Source organism: Mandrillus leucophaeus, unplaced genomic scaffold (genome assembly GCF_000951045.1).
Source record: "Mandrillus leucophaeus isolate KB7577 unplaced genomic scaffold, Mleu.le_1.0 Scaffold429, whole genome shotgun sequence".
In the NCBI taxonomy this organism is placed as follows: Eukaryota; Metazoa; Chordata; class Mammalia; order Primates; family Cercopithecidae; genus Mandrillus; species Mandrillus leucophaeus.
In genome coordinates this window covers 611,354-628,607 of record NW_012104576.1, presented here as the reverse complement: position 1 = coordinate 628,607, position 17,254 = coordinate 611,354, and the positions used below count along the sequence as shown (strand labels likewise).

At 57.9% G+C, this 17,254-nt stretch overlaps 1 protein-coding gene across 1 annotated transcript; it reads left to right on the top strand.

Moving 5' to 3' along the window:
* The first annotated feature begins 1,226 nt into the window (after nucleotides 1-1,226).
* On the top strand, nucleotides 1,227-16,490 carry SLC38A3 (solute carrier family 38, member 3). The gene is made up of 16 exons (XM_011993292.1): nucleotides 1,227-1,333; nucleotides 9,674-9,825; nucleotides 9,927-10,008; nucleotides 10,181-10,296; nucleotides 10,911-10,984; nucleotides 11,069-11,161; nucleotides 11,261-11,342; nucleotides 12,754-12,836; nucleotides 12,931-12,989; nucleotides 13,188-13,352; nucleotides 13,427-13,506; nucleotides 13,781-13,881; nucleotides 14,105-14,229; nucleotides 14,316-14,460; nucleotides 15,393-15,496; nucleotides 15,585-16,490. The coding sequence occupies exons 2-16, from the start codon at nucleotides 9,725-9,727 to the stop codon at nucleotides 15,687-15,689; spliced, it is 1,515 nt and encodes a 504-aa protein (XP_011848682.1). The 5' UTR covers nucleotides 1,227-1,333; nucleotides 9,674-9,724; the 3' UTR covers nucleotides 15,690-16,490.
* The last annotated feature ends 764 nt before the right edge of the window (nucleotides 16,491-17,254 follow it).

Below are 17,254 nucleotides of genomic sequence, written 5' to 3'. Positions count from 1 at the left end.
CAGAAGTTCGAGTGGCTTGAGGTTTTCAGGGGTTGCCACCATCCCAATGCTTTTCTCTCTAGCCCTGCCTGCCAGAGCTGAGCCCACTACCCCGTCTCACAGCTTCCCCTCTGCCCATTCCCATCAGGAAAAAAAACAGCCATTTCCATGTGACAGAGGGAAACTGAGGTACGCCAGGTTGGCTGTGGTGGTTCTGTGAGTCAGCAGGAGAGAATCCTGGAGTCCTGACTCCCAGCCCAGGGCAAGGGAGGGTCGGGTATGTCCTCTGAGGGCATTCCTCCAGCACTGGGAAGCAGGGCAGGCATGACACAGAGAAGACTAGCTTGGATAGGAACAGCAGAGGCCATGAGATTAATCGGATCAGAGCCAGTGGCTGAGAAGCAAGGGGCACAGCTGTTCTGAGAACCCCCCCAGTTCACCCCAAAGGTCAGCATCTCCCCCAGCTTCCTACTGGCAGAACCTGGGACCTTAACACCTACCACCCGCCTCTGAGCACCAAGGCCTTGTGTGGAAAGCAGGCAGGGGTGGGGCAGGAACCCCCAGCCAAGAACGGGGCCATCCTAAAACCCCTGTCTGTCCCCAGGGCACCAAGTCCCAGCCCCCTTCTTGTGGACAGGCTGACAGCTGTCTCCTACACCTTCTAAATAAGGATGGGGTCATGGTTGGGGGGGCCCCAGGTGAGGCTCAAGCAAGCCAAGCCTTACTCCTTACCTGACCTGGCTGCCCCTGTCCTCTCTGTTCCAGCCTCAGCCTCCTCTTAATATCTGGGGTGGAGACAGAATTGATACAAGAAGCCCTCCCACCCTCGCCCCCACCCCACCCTTGGTTGGGAAGGGGGAGGCAGATAGAAGAGGTATTTTGTTGCCTGAGTGTCGCCTGGAAGTCCCTCATTCAAGTATCCCTCACTGAGGCTATGCATTGCCAGTCCTCTTGACTGAAGCTCACCTTCTGGCTTTGAGGGGTGTGGGCAAAGCGTTTCAGGGGTTAAGGTGACACCCACAGACCTCAGAGAGAATCTGCTTCGGACTGAAGCATTCCCCCCACAAGACTCAACGGAGCCCCTCCGGCAGCTCTGCTCTCCCACCTAGGGGCTCCTTAACGCTCAGGCCGCCCCTTTGCTCCCGGCCTGCCCCAGCCCCAGCCATTCCCCGACCAGCCCCTCCTCCCGCGGGCAGCCAGGGATTGGCGGGCCGGGGGCGGGCCGGGGGCGGGGCCGGGCGCCCTTCATCCCCACCGTCGCTGTTGTCGCTGTTGCAGCCCTGAGTTCAGCTGGGAGCGGAGCGGACCGCACCGGCCCGAGCGGAGCGCCGCGCGTGCCCAGCCGCGAGGCCAGGTACCGCTTCGGGTGTTCATCCTGCCGCACAGGGGAATCGGGTGGGCCGAGCGCTACTGTCCACCCTCCCTGTCCATAGCTGGGCTCTGGGCAGCTCTCCTCTCCCGTCCTGACCCGGGCAGGCGCCCCAGCCTCCGGCGAGCCAAAGCCCCGCGCGCTCCAGGCGCCGGTCTTGGGGACCTGCCAGTCGGGACTCAGCGCCGAGCTTGAGCAGGGCGCTGGAGGTACCGGGAGGGACACGTCGTCGCCTTGGGGCCTCTCGTCATGGCCGGGAGGTGCAGCAGAAGGCCGGCGGGCACCCGGGGCTGGGACCACAGGACGCCTTGTTGGAGGCTCGGGCGGCACGCCCCAGGCTTTCTGAGGCAGGGCCCGTGGGGCAGGCTGGAGAGGGCCGGGGGGGAGAACCCAGGAGGAGCCTGGAGCAGTCCCTGGAGCGCTGCCCCGACGGGCGCCTGACAGGCAGAGCAGCCCGGCTGGCACGATGGGAATCCGGGTATATTTATCTCGGCTGCTTTGGACAAGGGCTTGAGGGCAGATCGGGCCGGGCCGCCTGAGGGGCCGCGGGGTACATGCTGGTCCCAGAGTCGGTGCCATTTGCAGAGGAGCCAGCGGGCACAGAGGACGCAGGGCGCGCGTGGCTCCCTGACCTGTGGCCGGGGCGCCGTGCGAGCTCCTCCCAACCTGGAGCTGGGTAGGGTATAAGTCAGAGCCGGCGCAGCGCACTGCGGAGAGGAGGAACCAAGACTTGGTTTGCAAGAGCCCGCCCCCGCCCGGTTGGCCCCTTCGATTGGCCACAGCGAATGCGTGCATTTGTTTACACCCGGGCAGGGGGAGGCCAGGGGCGGGACCTGCGGGGACCCGCCCTTTTCCCCCCCCAGGGACCTGGGTCCTGAGTCCAGGTATGGGCTCCCAAACAGGTCTGAGAAAGGCTAAGTCAAAGGCTCTTGAGCTCTGAGGAACACCATGGAAGACATCCCCACTCATGCCCATCCTTCCTTCAGCCTGCCAACCCTGTCCTTTCTTCCATGACCCACTCGGGGCACAGACCTGCCCCTGGAAAATGCCCTTGGACCTTTCACCTCTTCCTGTTCTGTAAAAGGTCTGGGATGGGGCTCATTTCCTTTTGGAAAGGAAGCAAATCCCTCAGGGCTCTCAGTCTGGGGGATAAAAAGCTAAAGAGACCCAAGAATGGTTTGATTTTGAATGGGGGATATTAGGCACAGCCAGGGTACCCTTCCTGCAAGAAGTATCACTGGTGGGAGGGATCGGGACTGGAAGATGCCAAGCCTGGCCCGTCTCTGAGAGGGCTGGAATGACTGAAACCAGAAATGGGAATCTGATTTCTTGACATTGGGAGCAGGGAGCCGAATCTCTGGGGAGGGTGGGAGTGTGTATCTCAGAATTTTGCTCTGCCTGGGCCCATGGGACCCATGTCTTCGCTGGCCTCTCAAGTCACTCTTCGTTGTGTGCTGGTTCTTTTGGCCCATGTCACAAATGGTCCCCACACCAGTCCAGGGCTCCAAGTTGCCAGATCATGACAACTGGTTGCTCCTGCTCTTGTGCCATTGCCCTAGCAAGTAGCCTTGAAGCCCTGGACAGATGGAGAAACTGAGGCACAACAAGACTGGCTGGGTGGTTCATGGTCTCTGGGTTGAGTCAGGGGAGGATTTTAAGCTGAACTGGACACACCCTGGAAGTCTGGGTTGGGTGTGAGGACAAGCATCCAGTTTGAGAGGGAAACATATTTGGAGGGGAGTGGTGCGGGTGGGCCACCAGGGAGGTGCAGTTTTGGCATCTCTGTGAACAGAAAGCTGTTTTGGCATCTCTGTGAACAGAAAGCTGAGGTGGAATGTGCAGTCTATGCTATAGTAGAATTGGGACTCAGGGGGAGGATGTTCTAGTGTAGACATGGCCAGGGGCCAGGCCTCAGTTGGAGCAGGTAAGAGGGCTTGCCGAGGGCCTCAACTGCATTCCATTAATTTATTTTTATTTGTTTCATTTTTTGAGATGGGGTCTCACTCTGTTGCCCAGGCTGGAGTGCAGTGGCACAATCTAGTCTCACTGCAGCCGCCACCTCCCAGGCTCAAGCAATTCTCCCATCTCAGCCTTCTGAGTAGTCAGGACCGAAAGGTGCGCAACACGAAGCCTGGATAATTTTTTTGTATTTTTGGTAGAGGCAGAGTTTCATCATGTTGCCCAGACTGGTCTCGGACTCCTGAGCTCAAGCAGTCTGCCTGCGTTGGCCTCCCAAAGTGCTGGAATTACAAGTGTGAGCCACCATGCCTGGCCATTCCATTCATTTAACATTTGCTGAGCACCTACTGTGTGCCCTGTGTAATCTTGTCTAGTGGGTGAAGGGTAGGCCTTTGACTCTAGGTAGTAGGACAGACATAAGAGAACAGGGTGGGGCTCTAGAGGACCAGGCGGGGCTTCTGGGGGCCAAAGGGAAGGACCAGCTGCTGGGCAGGAGGGGCTTTCCGGCCAGTGGCCTGGGGTGGCTTGGTTTTGAATTTCCGCTCTGCGGGCCACGTCCTGTACACAGCCTCTCAGCCGGCACGTCTGCACACGTGCATGGCTGCTGAGAATGGGGGTCACTCCAGCTGACCATCATCTCCACATGTATTTTCCATTGCTCAGGTAGACAAGTCCTGGGTGCTGGACCAGGGATCTCTGAGCTTTCCAGTTGGGCCTGGCCTTGTGGCCCTAGTGGGCTCAGCCCCACCCTCTGGGTGTCATAGCATCTGGCTGGTAGGGGCATAACCTGCTCTGTGGAGACCTGGAGGCACAGCAGCAGTCTTTTTGTGGGGTCCTCCAGGGTTCTGCCTGGCCATCTTGGCAGTGTCCATTGGACCTACTGCCCCCTCACCTGGGATCCCTGGCTCCCTCTCCCCTTCTCACTCTTTCTGGGGCTTTTTCCTCAATTGTCTCTTTTTTTTTTTTTTGAGATAGGGTCTTTCTCTGTTACCCAGGCTGGCGTGCAGTGGCATGATCTTGGCTCACCGCAGCCTCTGCCTCCGGGATCAAACAATTCTCCTGCCTCAGCCTCCCAAGCAGCTGGGATTATGGGCATCTGCCACCATGCCTGGATAATTTTTGTATTTTTAGTAGACATGGGGTTTCACCATGTTGGCCAGGCTGGTCTCGAACTCCTGGGCTCAGGTGATCTGCCCGTCTCAGCCTCCCAAAGTGCTGAGATTACAGGCGTGAGCCACCACGCCCAGCCTTACAACCATCTCTTGCTGTCTCGTTGTCTGTCTCTTCCTCCATTTGGCTGTCTCTGACTGGGCGCTCACTCTGTTTCTCACCTCCCTGGTTGTCTCTGTCACTCTCTGTCTCCCTGTCTAAATGTCTGTCCGCTATCTGCATGTGATTTTTGTCTGTTTTTCTGTCTGTGTCCCTCTGTGTGTATCTGCATTTCCCTGTCTCCCTGGGCCTCTGCATCTCTGTCTGTCTGTCTGTCTCTCTGTATGGATCAGTATGCATGGACGCATGGAGCTAATGACTGTTTTCTCTCCCTGCTCTCTCCCTGTCTATCTCTCTTCCCTCCCTCTTCCTCTTCTTCCTGATGTTGGATGTTGCCCCTCCTCCAGGCTGACCTTGACTTTAGCCCCCCATTGGACTCTCTGATGAGTCCTGAACTGCCCGAGGCCTGTGTTTCAGCTTTCTTTGGGGCCAGAAGTCCGGCTGTCCAAATATTTGGCCGCCTCCAGGGGATTCCGGGTCAGCAGGGAGGAGACTGGGCTGGCTGGCGCAGGGTCTCCCCTGCCCCTGGGGGGCCACAGTCACGTGATGTCCTGTCTTTTGCCTCAGTTGGGCCTCGGGCTGCACGTCCTTCTCAGCAGACTGGCAATGGGGGAGGTGGGGGCTGCTGTTGCTGTAGCCCACTCGTGAACCAAGAGCTTCTGGCTGCAACCTCCACGGGTGGCAGCCTGAGCAAGGAGGGTCCAGGGCTGGGTGGGAAGGGAGGCTGAGGTGCCTAAGATTAGGCCCAGCTACAAGCATCTGTTAGAAAATGTACCCGGCCACAGGAAAGTCTACCTTCCGGCCCCAGCTGGGTCTCTCAGATCCTCCTAGACACCTCCGGATGCCCAGAACACACAGCCACAGACCCTAGATCCCAAGGCCAGGGAACTGGGGGTTGAGGATTAACGTAGCCAGTAGTTCAGTTCTCTGGGCCATCTGCCTTCCCCTGAATGTGCCCCCTCCTGCATGTCACTTCCTCGGAATTAGCCCAGTGTTGGTCACACACTGGCCACTTGCATTGTTGTGTTGTTGATGAGGAGGACGTGGCAGAGGGAGGACTAGAATCTACTGGGGTCAAAATCTGGAAACGTGGGTCTGGAGGAGGGTAAGAGGTGTCTTTTCCCTGTTCTAACATCCTCCTCCCACTTGCTTTGTCCCTAGACCCCTGACCCCAGCAATCAGCTACCACTAATTCCTGTGGCTGTGCCTTGAGAACATACAGTCCAAATGTCTCCACTGGATCTGGTTTCCCCTCTTACTAACACCTTGTCCTAGGAGGGGGCATCTTCCCTCTGAAGCCTGGAGGAGCAGGTGGACAGAGGGGTAGCTGTCCAGATGGGTACCAGACTTAGAAGGGGGGCACCCTGTCTCAGTCAAGGAGGGGAGTGGTAAAAATGAGCTGAGCTAGAACTGGGGGCAGCCCTCATCCCTGAGCCCCCAGGAATAATCATGAAGGACCCTCAAGCCAGGCCAACTGTCTCTCTCCTGAGATCTTGGCGGAGGTCAGGAAGCCTGGGCCTTAGCAGTAAGCTCCAGAGGGTCTGTGCCTCCGCTGGTACAAGTGACCACCAAGGAAAAAAGAGTGTGAAGGCCTCCCTATCACCAGCTCACTACTGCAGACCCACACCCACTTATGTTCCTGAGCATGGGGAAGGAAAGCAAGGCTCAGAGTCCTGGGGACTCCAAGGACCTTGATCCCTGGGCAGAGAGCTGTGCTTCCTGTAGCCGCTTGCATCAGCTGCCCTGAGGTGGCCTGGATTCCTGGGGCTCAGAATCTTTAATTAGCCAAACTCAACACCTGCCGAGGTGTGACTGATGAATTCTCACCAGGTGATGTTTGTGTGGGCGGGCGTTACCTGCTGCACCATCCCTGTGGCTCCTGGCCCCTCCTGGCCCTTATCTCCCAGGAAAGCAAAACAGGTCCCAGGGCAATGGCCTGGGCCGTTGATCTACTGCCCGGGCTCACACTACATCCATGACATGCCATTCTGATGACCTGCCCAAGGCCACTATGATCTCCCCACCCTAGCGCCTGGCCACTCTCTGGGCACCCATGGCCTGCCCTGGGGATGAAGGCTTTGGGGAGGCTCCTCTCTCATCCCAAACTTTGACCAAGCCTCATGGGACCCCTAGAGGATAGGGGTACACTGAGGTCCTGAGTTGGGGAGTACGCTGCCCCTAGCCACACAGTGAGGCAGGGCCAAGCCCAGCACCAGAAGGTCTGCTCTGGGCTTTCAACACAGGGGATCAGGCTCTGCTGGGATCCTTTCTCATGCAGGGGCCCTTCCCTGAGTTTACCCTGACTCTCGGATACAAAGGAGCCTAGGAGGCCACAGGCCTGAGGGGTAGGAACTGTCAAAAATGGGCTGGTAGCTTCAGGGAATGGCTGGGGGCTCCATGCCAGGCCAGTGCTAATCCTCACCCTGGTCCCCAGCCCCCAGCCCTCCTCCCTGCCCTGGACCAAAGTCCATACTCCTGGACCTGGCCTTTACAGCTCTATCAGGTTTGTCTGTCGCCACAGAACCTTCCTTCAGCCTTCACAGTCTGCCTTGTACTGCACCTCGGGGCCTCTGCCTATGCTGTGCTCTCTGCCTGGTGCACTGTTTCCTGTTTGACATCCCAGGGTGCCTACTGGAATTTTAGGACTGGCTTTGTTACCTCCTCCAGGAAGTCTTCCTTGATTCCCCCATCCTCTTTTTTTTTTTTTTTTTTTTTTTTGAGATGGAGTTTGGCTCTTGTTGGCCAGGCTAGAACGCAATGGCACAATCTCGGCTCACTGCAACCTCCACCTCCCAGGTTCAAGCGATTCTCCTGCCTCAGCCTCCCAAGTAGCTGGGATTACAGGCATGTGCCACCACGCCAGGCTAATTTTGTATTTTTAGTAGAGACGGGGTTTTTCCATGTTGGTCAGGCTGGTCTTGAACTCCTGACCTCAGGTGATCCTGCTCTCCTTGGCCTCCCAAAGTGCTGGGATTACAGGCATGAGCCACTGCGCCCGGCACCCCCATCCTCTTTTTTGAGACACAGCACTGTGTGGCTCACACTGAGTTGCAGCAGGAGCTACAGGGTAGTGATGAGGGTGCTATTTGGGGGGGTTGTCTCTTTCAGACTGGAGGTCACTTGAGGAGAGATATTCTAAATCCTTTCTGGGATCTTGGGCCAGCCCAAGACCCAGCAATGACTGGTCATGATTGAGTAATAGCCACCAGGCCCCAAAGGTCTAGGCCCAGCTCCTGCAGGGGGGATGGGGAACCTGGAACTCAGACCTCAGACACCTCCCACTGCCCATGACACAGACTGTGGTCTCCCTGGAGGCAGTGCCTGGCTGCTACGGAAGAATATTAGGGCAGAGAAGTGTGTTTTGTCCAGGCTGCCAGCTCAGCACACTCTGAGGGCCTGTCCCAGCCTGCCCAGGACAGGGGCCCGAGAGAGGGCACCCCCAACTGAGTGCAGGGTGGACTCTGGAGTAGCTCTGGACGCCAGCACCGGCACCTCCGTACCCAGGTGGGACCCTTGATGGCAAGGCTTAGGGCAGGGGCATGAGGACAGGTGGACCTAGGCAACTCTGGGGTCAGGGGAGAGGGCTCAAGAAGAGATGCTAACATTGTTAGAGTTCTGAGTAGGTGGGGCTGGGAGGAGAGGAGGTAAGATGCTGGCATCAGAAGGAGAGGCAAGTTTGAGGGATGCAAGAGTGCCATGTGTGGGGTCTCCAGGGTCCAGGTGCCAGAATCTGAACTCCGGCCTGGGGCTGCCTGGGGCAGTACAGGGAGGGAGTCCTCTGACCAGAGAGGCCAGAGGCTGCTGTGACCTCTGCAGCCTCCGGGGGCACCAGGCCTGAGGCCTGAGCCCAGCCTCTCCTGTTCACCCCTAGCCCTGAGTGCTACATTTGAGTCCCCCAGTGCTCCAGATTCAAGGGCAGACCTGAGACCATCAGGGGCTGGAGTGGGGATGGGGGGTTCAGGGCAGAATTCAGGGTTCCCCAGCAAAGAGGGTGCCGTGGCTTTAGGACCAGGCTCTGGCTGTCCTGCCTGGCAGTACTGTCCCACTCACTGGTCTCCACTCTGGCCTCAGCTCTCCTGCTGGCCAGGCTGGCCTTCAGGGTGTCCTTACAGAACCTGGGGGCACTATGCCCAGTCACCTCTGGATATGAAGCAGGCAATTCCTGGATCCAGTGATGGGAGAGGGGCCAGTGAGTTGTCTGGGCAGTGAGCAGGGATGGTGGGGAAAGAGGAGCTGGTTCCTTTGAGGCCTAGCAGGGGTTCCCTGCCTGGCAGTAGAGGAGAGGCTTGGAAGAAAACATGGCCCTGAGGCCAGGACTGTGTGGAGGGTGAGGCATGTGTGGCACAGAGAACCAGCCCTGGAGCACCCTTTTCCTGGAAGGCCCCCTGAGGGCCCTTTGCCGCAGCCAGGCGGGAAGGGCCCAGGTGTCCAGCTACCCAGCACCGCCTCAGGCATCCTGGCTCCGGGGAGGGGGGACAGCCTCTGCGCCTGCCGTTCCCAGCGCCAGCTCTCAGCCCACAGAGGGCTCTTTGTTCTGGCTGCCAGCAGTGCCCGCCGGGCGGCTGGGAACGGGGCCCACAGCCCTCACCCTCTCCTGAGGCCTCCAGCCGTCGGGCAGTGCCATTCTAGATTGGACAGGAGGCCCCTGGACACAGGGTCAGTGCAGGAAACCATCTCCCAGTACTGATGTCAAGGAGGGGAAGTCTATCCCGGGTACATACCCAGAGTGAAGTCTGGGGACCTGGGACTGAGCATCTGGGGATGCTGGTGCCACTGGGCTCTGAACTTGGGTCATCCAGATGATCCTTACTTCACAGATGGGGAAACCGAGACCCCAAAGGCTTGCCTGGATGGTTGTGCGTGTAAGAAATGCATTATGTGCTGGCTAGGGTGTCCCATCAGAACATGCTGGGAACTCAGGTGTCCGAGCTGGATCCCCCCAACAGCAGATCCCAGAGAGGCAGCAGGCAGAGCTGCATGTGCGGGTATGTCCCGAGTGGCCATCTGGGAGGTGTGCTATGGCTGCAGGCCTCGGGTAGGAGGCTGGGCCATAGGCCCAAGTAATGGGGCTAACCAGAGGGACCGGCTGCTCTGCAGACATCTGACTGTTGGTGTGAGATCAGTGCTCCTGGTGTTGTGCCCTGAGCCATGGAGGTGCCTTTGCAGACAGAGATGGTGGAGCTGGTGCCCAATGGCAAACACTCAGAGGGGCTGCTCCCAGTCATCACCCCTATGGCAGGCAACCAGAGGTGAGTACAAGAGGGACCCAGTGCTGGCTCAAGACAGGGCAGGGCAGGGGTACAAAGCAAAGGGCTGGAGCTGAGCCACCCACCCTGACCTGTGCCTATAGGGTCGAGGACCCCACAAGGAGCTGTATTGAGGGCAAGAGCTTCCTACAGAAAAGTCCCAGCAAGGAGCCACACTTCACCGACGTGAGCGGGGCAGCAACGGGTTGTTGGGGGACACTGTGGGGAACTTGGATGCAGTAATGAGGTGGTCTCTGGCAGCAGTGGGAGGCTGAGGGACAGTCAGGGGGAATGCCATGATGCCCCTGTCCCTTGCTGACTCCTCCCACCCTTCCCCATCCCATTCTGGTGCCTGCAGTTCGAGGGGAAGACATCATTTGGGATGTCAGTGTTCAACCTCAGCAATGCCATCATGGGCAGCGGCATCCTCGGACTCGCCTATGCCATGGCCAATACGGGCATTATCCTTTTCCTGTGAGTGCCCTCAGAGAACCTTCTAAAGATAGGGGCCCTAAGCAAGTCACCAATCATGACCTCCCAGGACCTGCCAGTTCCCTGTCCTAGCACCCAGGCTGCAGTGGGTGGGCACTTCTTACACTAACAAACCATGGCTGAAAAAAACATCCACAGCCAAACAAATATACCTCACTGCCCAGTAAACCGACTGAGGTCACAACACAGGCCAGTCTTACAGGCCAGAGACTGTCCTTCTGCCACCTTACACATGATGGCCAAGCCCCATGGCCAGGCTTTGTGTGGGCACACGTGTCCTTTGCCTGGGGGCTCTGCCCTGAAGCCAGAATGGAAAACATGTTTGTTTCAAGGACTCGAGAGGAGGAGGTGCTCAGAGGGCAGTCATAGGGACACTCTTGACTCAGAGGGCCCCTTCTGGGGTGTGTCCCACCCTGGATCAAATGGGGTGGTGTTCATCACCCCTGGGACCTGCTGAGCTTGCATCCATACCTGTTGGAAGTCCAGACACCCAGGTCACAGACCCTTCACCCCCAGGCCTCTCAGAGCCCCTCACCCTCTGCCAGCTAGGGTAGCCCCCAGTGGCCTTTTTCTTCCATCTTCCCATGTGTCCTCAGGTTCCTGTTGACGGCTGTCGCCTTGCTCTCCAGCTACTCCATCCACCTGCTACTCAAGTCCTCAGGGGTCGTGGGTGAGCTTCACACCAGCCTGGAATGGGCGGGAGCTGGTGGGTAAACTGGGGCCAGTTCCTGACTTCTTGACCCTGCTGCCGCAGGCATCCGTGCCTATGAGCAGCTGGGCTACCGTGCCTTTGGGACCCCAGGAAAGCTGGCAGCAGCCCTGGCCATCACGCTCCAGAACATCGGAGGTGAGAGCAGTGGGCAGGAGCAGGCAGTAGGCAAGCAGACGGCCCCGAAAGCTGGCCGGTTGGGCTGACCCCAGCGCCTGCTCACCCCTCTCCCCACAGCCATGTCCAGCTACCTGTACATCATCAAGTCTGAGCTGCCACTTGTCATACAGACCTTCCTGAACCTGGAGGAGAAAACCTCGTGAGCCCTGGAGTGGGGAGGGGAGAAGAGGGGTGCTGTACAATGAGGACGGGTGGGGTAGGGGGCTGGGTGAGGGTGGGGGTGCCAGGCTGGGCTAGTGGGAGAGACAAGACAAAGCAGACAAGAAGCTGGTGGAGGTGGGAGAGTTGCCAGCAGAGCCAACATTCAGTTCACACTCACTTGGGAAGCACCTAGGAGACGCCCCCTCCAGAAGGGGCATGTGGGGCTAGGGGCAGGGTGCAGCTGAGAAAGCCGGGCCCCTCCTCACCCCGATCCCAGCCTGTGAGCATGGGAGGCTCAAGCTTAGCTCTAAGCACCTGCTATTCCTGACCATGGGGTTGCCCCCCCACCAAGAGATTAAGCCCAGGTGTCCCAGTTGCCTATCACTTTAGCCAGCATTGACTGGACTTCAAATGTGTTTTGTGGGACAGAGGGGACATAGTCAGGCCCTGCTCTTGTCAGCCCAGCCGAGCAAGCAGAGGGGCTGGGAGGTTGAGAGTAGCTCCGGCAAGAGGGAGAGCCGGAATTCTGCCCCTAGGGCCCTGGGCCTTTCCCAAGGAGTTGACCTCCGGGCTTGCCTTTGAGGACGGTCCTAGCCCTTATCCCCTTGTTTCCCCATGCCCCATATCCATTCCTGGTGGGTTAGAGGAGGGAGCAGGATGAGGCAATGCCAAGATGCCAGAAGGAACCGCAAGGAGTACAGGTTATTGCAAGTGCCTGAAACCCCCATGGAAAACACCACCTTCCTCTAGAACCAGGTCCCTTCCTCCCACCCACCTCCATCCAAAGGCTGGACCCAGACCTGTGTGTCCTGAGAAAAGCAACAGCAGTGCCTATAATAGAGAGGGTCCTGAGCATGAGCTGTGTGCCAGGCTGGAACCTTAGTTCTCACGTCACCCTGAAGGAGAGTACTGAGGGCACGCCCTTTTTTTTTCTTCTTCTTTTTTTTTTTTTTTTTTTTTTGAGACGTAGTCTTGCTTTGTTGCCCAGGCTGGAGTACAGTGGCGCAATCTCGGCTCACTGCAACCTCTGCCTCCTGGGTTCATGCGATTCTCCTGCCTCAGCCTCCTGAGTAGCTGGGATTATAGGCTTGTGCCACCATGCCCGGCTAATTTTTTTTGTATTTTTAGTAGAGACAGGATTTCACCATGTTGGTCAGGCTGGTCTCAAACTCCTGACCTGATGATCCACCCACCTTGGCCTCCCAAAGTGCTGGGATTACAGGCGTGAGGAAGCATGCCCGGCCGGGCACGCCCATTTTGCAGATGGGGAAAGTGAGACTCAGAGCTGTGGACAAACATTCTTCAGATGTCACTCACTGGCACCACTGGTAACTCCAGCAGAGGGAGGCAGGGGCCCCATCCCAGGCTGAATGGATTCTGACCCTGGCTCCCGATTCCTATCCCTGCAGGGACTGGTACATGAATGGGAACTACCTGGTGATCCTTGTTTCTGTCATCATCATTCTGCCCCTGGCACTGATGCGGCAGCTTGGTGAGTGTGGAAGGGTCAGAGCCTTGGAAGGGATATTGGAGGCGTATACCATGGGAGGGGCCCCAGGTCTCAGAGTGCCCCCTCCACTTTGCAGGCTACCTGGGCTACTCCAGCGGCTTCTCTCTTAGCTGCATGGTGTTCTTCCTAATTGCAGTGAGTCATCTTCCATGTTGGCTGAGAAAGCGGGCAGCGGGTCTCCCGGGGGAGTTCCCTGTCATCAGGAGGGGGCACGTGTCTCTGGGAAGCCTGGGCCAGAAGGCAGCTCTGCCAGTCCTGATCTAGATGTGGCTTCATGGTAACTTCCCAGGCAGCTCAGCCTGGCTCTGACACCCTCATCTCTCCCCACTCCAGGTCATCTACAAAAAGTTCCACGTGCCCTGCCCACTGCCCCCCAACTTCAACAACACCACAGGCAACTTCAGCCACATGGAGGTCGTGAAGGAGAAGGTGCAGCTGCAGATCGAGCCTGAGGCTGCAGCCTTTTGCACTCCCAGTTACTTCACGCTCAACTCACAGGTTCTGACAGGTCAGGGTGGGGTGGGGGCCCAGTGAGAGTGGGGGACTGCCTTGACAGCCTCATGCTTCCCCAGACAGCATACACCATCCCCATCATGGCCTTCGCCTTCGTCTGCCACCCCGAGGTGCTGCCCATCTATACCGAGCTCAAGGAGTAGGTATCTGTGGCTGGCAGCGGGGTGGGGGGGCTGCCCTGAGCTGGTTTGGGGAGCATGGATGTGGTCCTGAATGTGGAGAGGGGAGTGACAGGAGCCAAGTCACTTTATCTAAGATCTCCGGGGCAGCCATGAGAGGCGATTATGAGCAAGAAGGAGACTCCCTCAGCTGCTGAATGGTGAAAGTGTGGTGCCAGAGAGGGCTTGGGGCACATGGGGGTCTCCCAATGTTATCCAGCTTGTCACCAACACCCGTCCCCTACTTCCCCACAGCCCCTCCAAGAAGAAGATGCAGCACATCTCCAACCTGTCCATCACTGTCATGTACATCATGTACTTCCTGGCTGCCCTCTTTGGCTACCTCACCTTCTATGGTATGGTGGCACTGGTGGGCAGAGGCCTAGGCCAGGCTGGGGGGAAGGGGCTGGTTGTGGCCATGGTGCCCTCCATACCGAGGCATGTGGTGCCTGGCTGTTCCTTGCTGCTGTGGAGGTGAGTCTGCATGCCAATCCCCACAGTGTTGGGGGTCCCCCAGGCAGCTCAGATCCCACCTCCTTCCCGGGGCCACCTGCTGACCATCCTCCCTGCCTGCCACAGATGGGGTGGAGTCAGAGCTGCTGCACACCTACAGCAAAGTGGACCCATTTGACGTGCTGATCCTGTGTGTGCGTGTAGCCGTGCTGACAGCAGTCACACTCACAGTGCCCATCGTTCTGTTCCCGGTGAGCTGGTAGGCAGGTGGCCAGACCAGTGGCGGGAGGGGCTGATGGGGCCAACAGGCTGATTATTCTTCCCACCTGTCCCCCAGGTGCGCCGAGCCATCCAGCAGATGCTGTTTCCGAACCAGGAGTTCAGCTGGCTGCGGCATGTGCTTATTGCTGTTGGCCTGCTCACTTGTATCAACCTGCTGGTCATCTTTGCCCCCAACATCCTGGGCATCTTTGGGGTCATCGGTGAGGGTCTGGCCCTGCTGTGGAAGCAGGGTATTGCCCCAGAGGAATTCACCTCTGCAAATCCTGGCAGATTCCTGAGCTTATACCCTACATTAAGTGGAGTGGCCATGTGCACAGTTTGGCCTCCCATCTGAGCTTTTGTCCATAGGCTATTCTAATCCCTTTTCGGGGCTCAGAGTCACTGAGTCAGTCCCCCATGCTGGAGGACAGGGGTGGACCCCAGGGATCAGAGGCCTCCTCAAAGGATCTCACTGGGTCTTGTCCACATTTCACATGTGAGGAAACTAAAGTTCAGAGTGATTAAAGGAGCAGCGGGGCCACACAGCTGGTGAATAGGAGCCTTGGGCTTGATTCAGCCCCAGGATCACTGCACTCCAAGTTTGGCGCTCCATCCACTGCCACATTCCAGATGGGGCTCTCAGCTGGTAGAGCAGACAATTCTGAAATATCTCTGGGGTGACCCAACTCAGAGGACTAATAAACTCTGCCAGGACTGACAGACAGACCTGGGGGCTGAGTATCATGGATATCATGGACAGCACTCTTCGTTCTCTATGTCCGAAATCTAACTCGAAATGAATTAAGCAGAAAGGAATTCACTGGCTCAAATAACAGAGAAGCCTTCAAGTATAGCTGTAGCCTGGAGCCCAATACCCTTAAGCCCTCATCTCTCTCCATCTCTTGACTTGCCTTTCCTCATTGCTAGCTTCATTGGCTGACATTCTCCTGACACCGACATCACCAGCCTTCTATCCTCACGGATAGAGAACAAGGGGGAGAGGCTGATGGGCTAGAATCAGGCAGCACTCTCCAGTGGTCTCAACGTGAAACTCCCTCAATAAGGAGTGTTTGATCTCATTGAAAAGTCCACCCCTGAATCTTAGTCAGTAGGAGGATATGAGCCAGCAGTGGCCATGTCTTGTTCTTTGCAGGTGCCACATCTGCCCCATGCCTCATCTTCATCTTCCCTGCCATCTTCTACTTCCGAATCATGCCCACGGAGAAGGAGCCTGCGAGATCCACCCCCAAAATCCTGGTGCGAGGGGCCTGGAGGCTGGTGGGCTGGTATGGGGCTAAGGGAACTGCCCTGACCTTGGACCTGACCCTGACTTCTGATCTCACAGGCCCTATGTTTTGCTGTGCTTGGCTTCTTGCTGATGACCATGAGCTTGAGCTTCATCATCATTGACTGGGCCTCAGGGACCAGCCGGCACGGAGGAAACCACTAGGGTGACCCTCATGCTGTTCTGTCTACTCACCCTAGCAGCCCTGCCCAGACTCTTCAGCCCCTGCTCCCATCCAGTGGCCAGTCGGGGGAGGAGAAAGACGCGATTAACACTGTGGCATTCAGCCAGGCCCCATGTCCTCTCTGTGGAAGGTTTTTGTTCAAGAGCCAGGACCAAGGCCCTTGGGCCACTACCCTGCTAGGCTCCAGAGCAGCAGGGGCTTCTTGAACTGGGAGCAGGGTGGGGCTGTCGCCTTAGATCCCACCCAAGCCCCTCATTCCCTCCTTGCACAGATGCGTACACTAGGGCCCAGCAGCTGCCTCCTGAGGAGATACAGCCTGTAGAAACATACAGAGCTGGAATCGGCCTAGAGCCATTCCCCTACCCTGCTGCTAGGCCACGGTCTGTGCCCTGGGGCCTCATCTCCCCAGCCCACTTGTTTTTCCCCCTTTTATTCCCTAGGCCCTTTTCAGACACTTGGGCCCTTGGATACTCTTCTCCCACCCCTCTTTACAGGATGGCACCCTCCCATACCCCATAGCTGGGACCAGCAGGTTCTGCTGAGGATAGGGCTGGTGTAGCTATCCCCAAGAGACCCCTGACCTGTCCCTTCACCAGTCCTGGGGAGGCTGGGACTCCCCCTGCCACAAGCCTGGGCCACAGCTCACATTCCACTGCTGGGAGAAGAGACAGGCCAAGGCCCAGAGTGGCCTGCCCCCGGGAGCCAAAGACCCCAGTGGCCACACTGGGACAGGGTGGGGAGGCTGGCAGCCCTCTTTTATAAATATTATACATAAGACCAGCTGTGTTTTCTATTCTTGGTCTCCATGGTCCCTGGATTCCTGGAAAGTGAGGTTGGGGCCAGAACATGGATGGTGATGGAGGGCTCCCGTCTCTTTGTCTGGGATGAGGGTGGGGACAGGGCAAGTCCCCCACCCCCCCACCCCCTGCCTCCCAAACTAACCAGTGGCACAGTCAGACCCAGCTCTGGGCCTGGGCCAGGCTCAGCACAGACCTGCTTTCTCACGGGGTGAGGTGGGGAGGAATTAATGAGGCCCCAGGAAGTGGGACAGAGAGAGGCCTCCGGAAGGAGGCAACGTGAGGTGCATCCCCAGCAGCTTCAGGGAGGGTCTGAGCTGGGGGCAGCTGAGCCCTGAGGGAGCCCCAGGAAGGGCCCCCTTCCCTCCCCTAGCTCCCAGGCTGCCATGTCAACTCTCTGTCAATGCCCTGAGTCTGGGGACAAAAGTCCAGGAATCCTGTGCCCTGTTGGGCTGATCTTTTTATTAACAGTAAAATCCACTGTGAATAAAGTGGGTTAGTAGTCCCTGTGTGGGGGGACCCAAATGGCAAAGGGAGGCGGGAGTCCAAGGTAGGGCAGGGGCTGCAAAGAAGCAGGACAGCCCCAGGTGTCCTGGCCCCGGTGGGACTGGGAAGCTGCCCACTGCCTTGAGCAGGCCTGAACCAGCTGAGACCCAGTGGGATAGAGCTGCCCAGGCCTTGGCACCAAACCCTCATTAAGAGAGACCCTGCACCAGGCTAGGCCGCCGGGGAAAGGGCAGCAGGAAAGA

Coding starts and splice junctions, on each gene's coding strand:
- SLC38A3 (XM_011993292.1), top strand. CDS start 9,725: ATGGAGGTGCCTTTGCAGACAGAGATGGTGGAGCTGGTGCCCAATGGC. Junction 10,297..10,910: donor ACGGGCATTATCCTTTTCCT/GTGAGTGCCCTC, acceptor ATGTGTCCTCAG/GTTCCTGTTGACGGCTGTCG. Junction 14,230..14,315: donor TGCCCATCGTTCTGTTCCCG/GTGAGCTGGTAG, acceptor CCTGTCCCCCAG/GTGCGCCGAGCCATCCAGCA.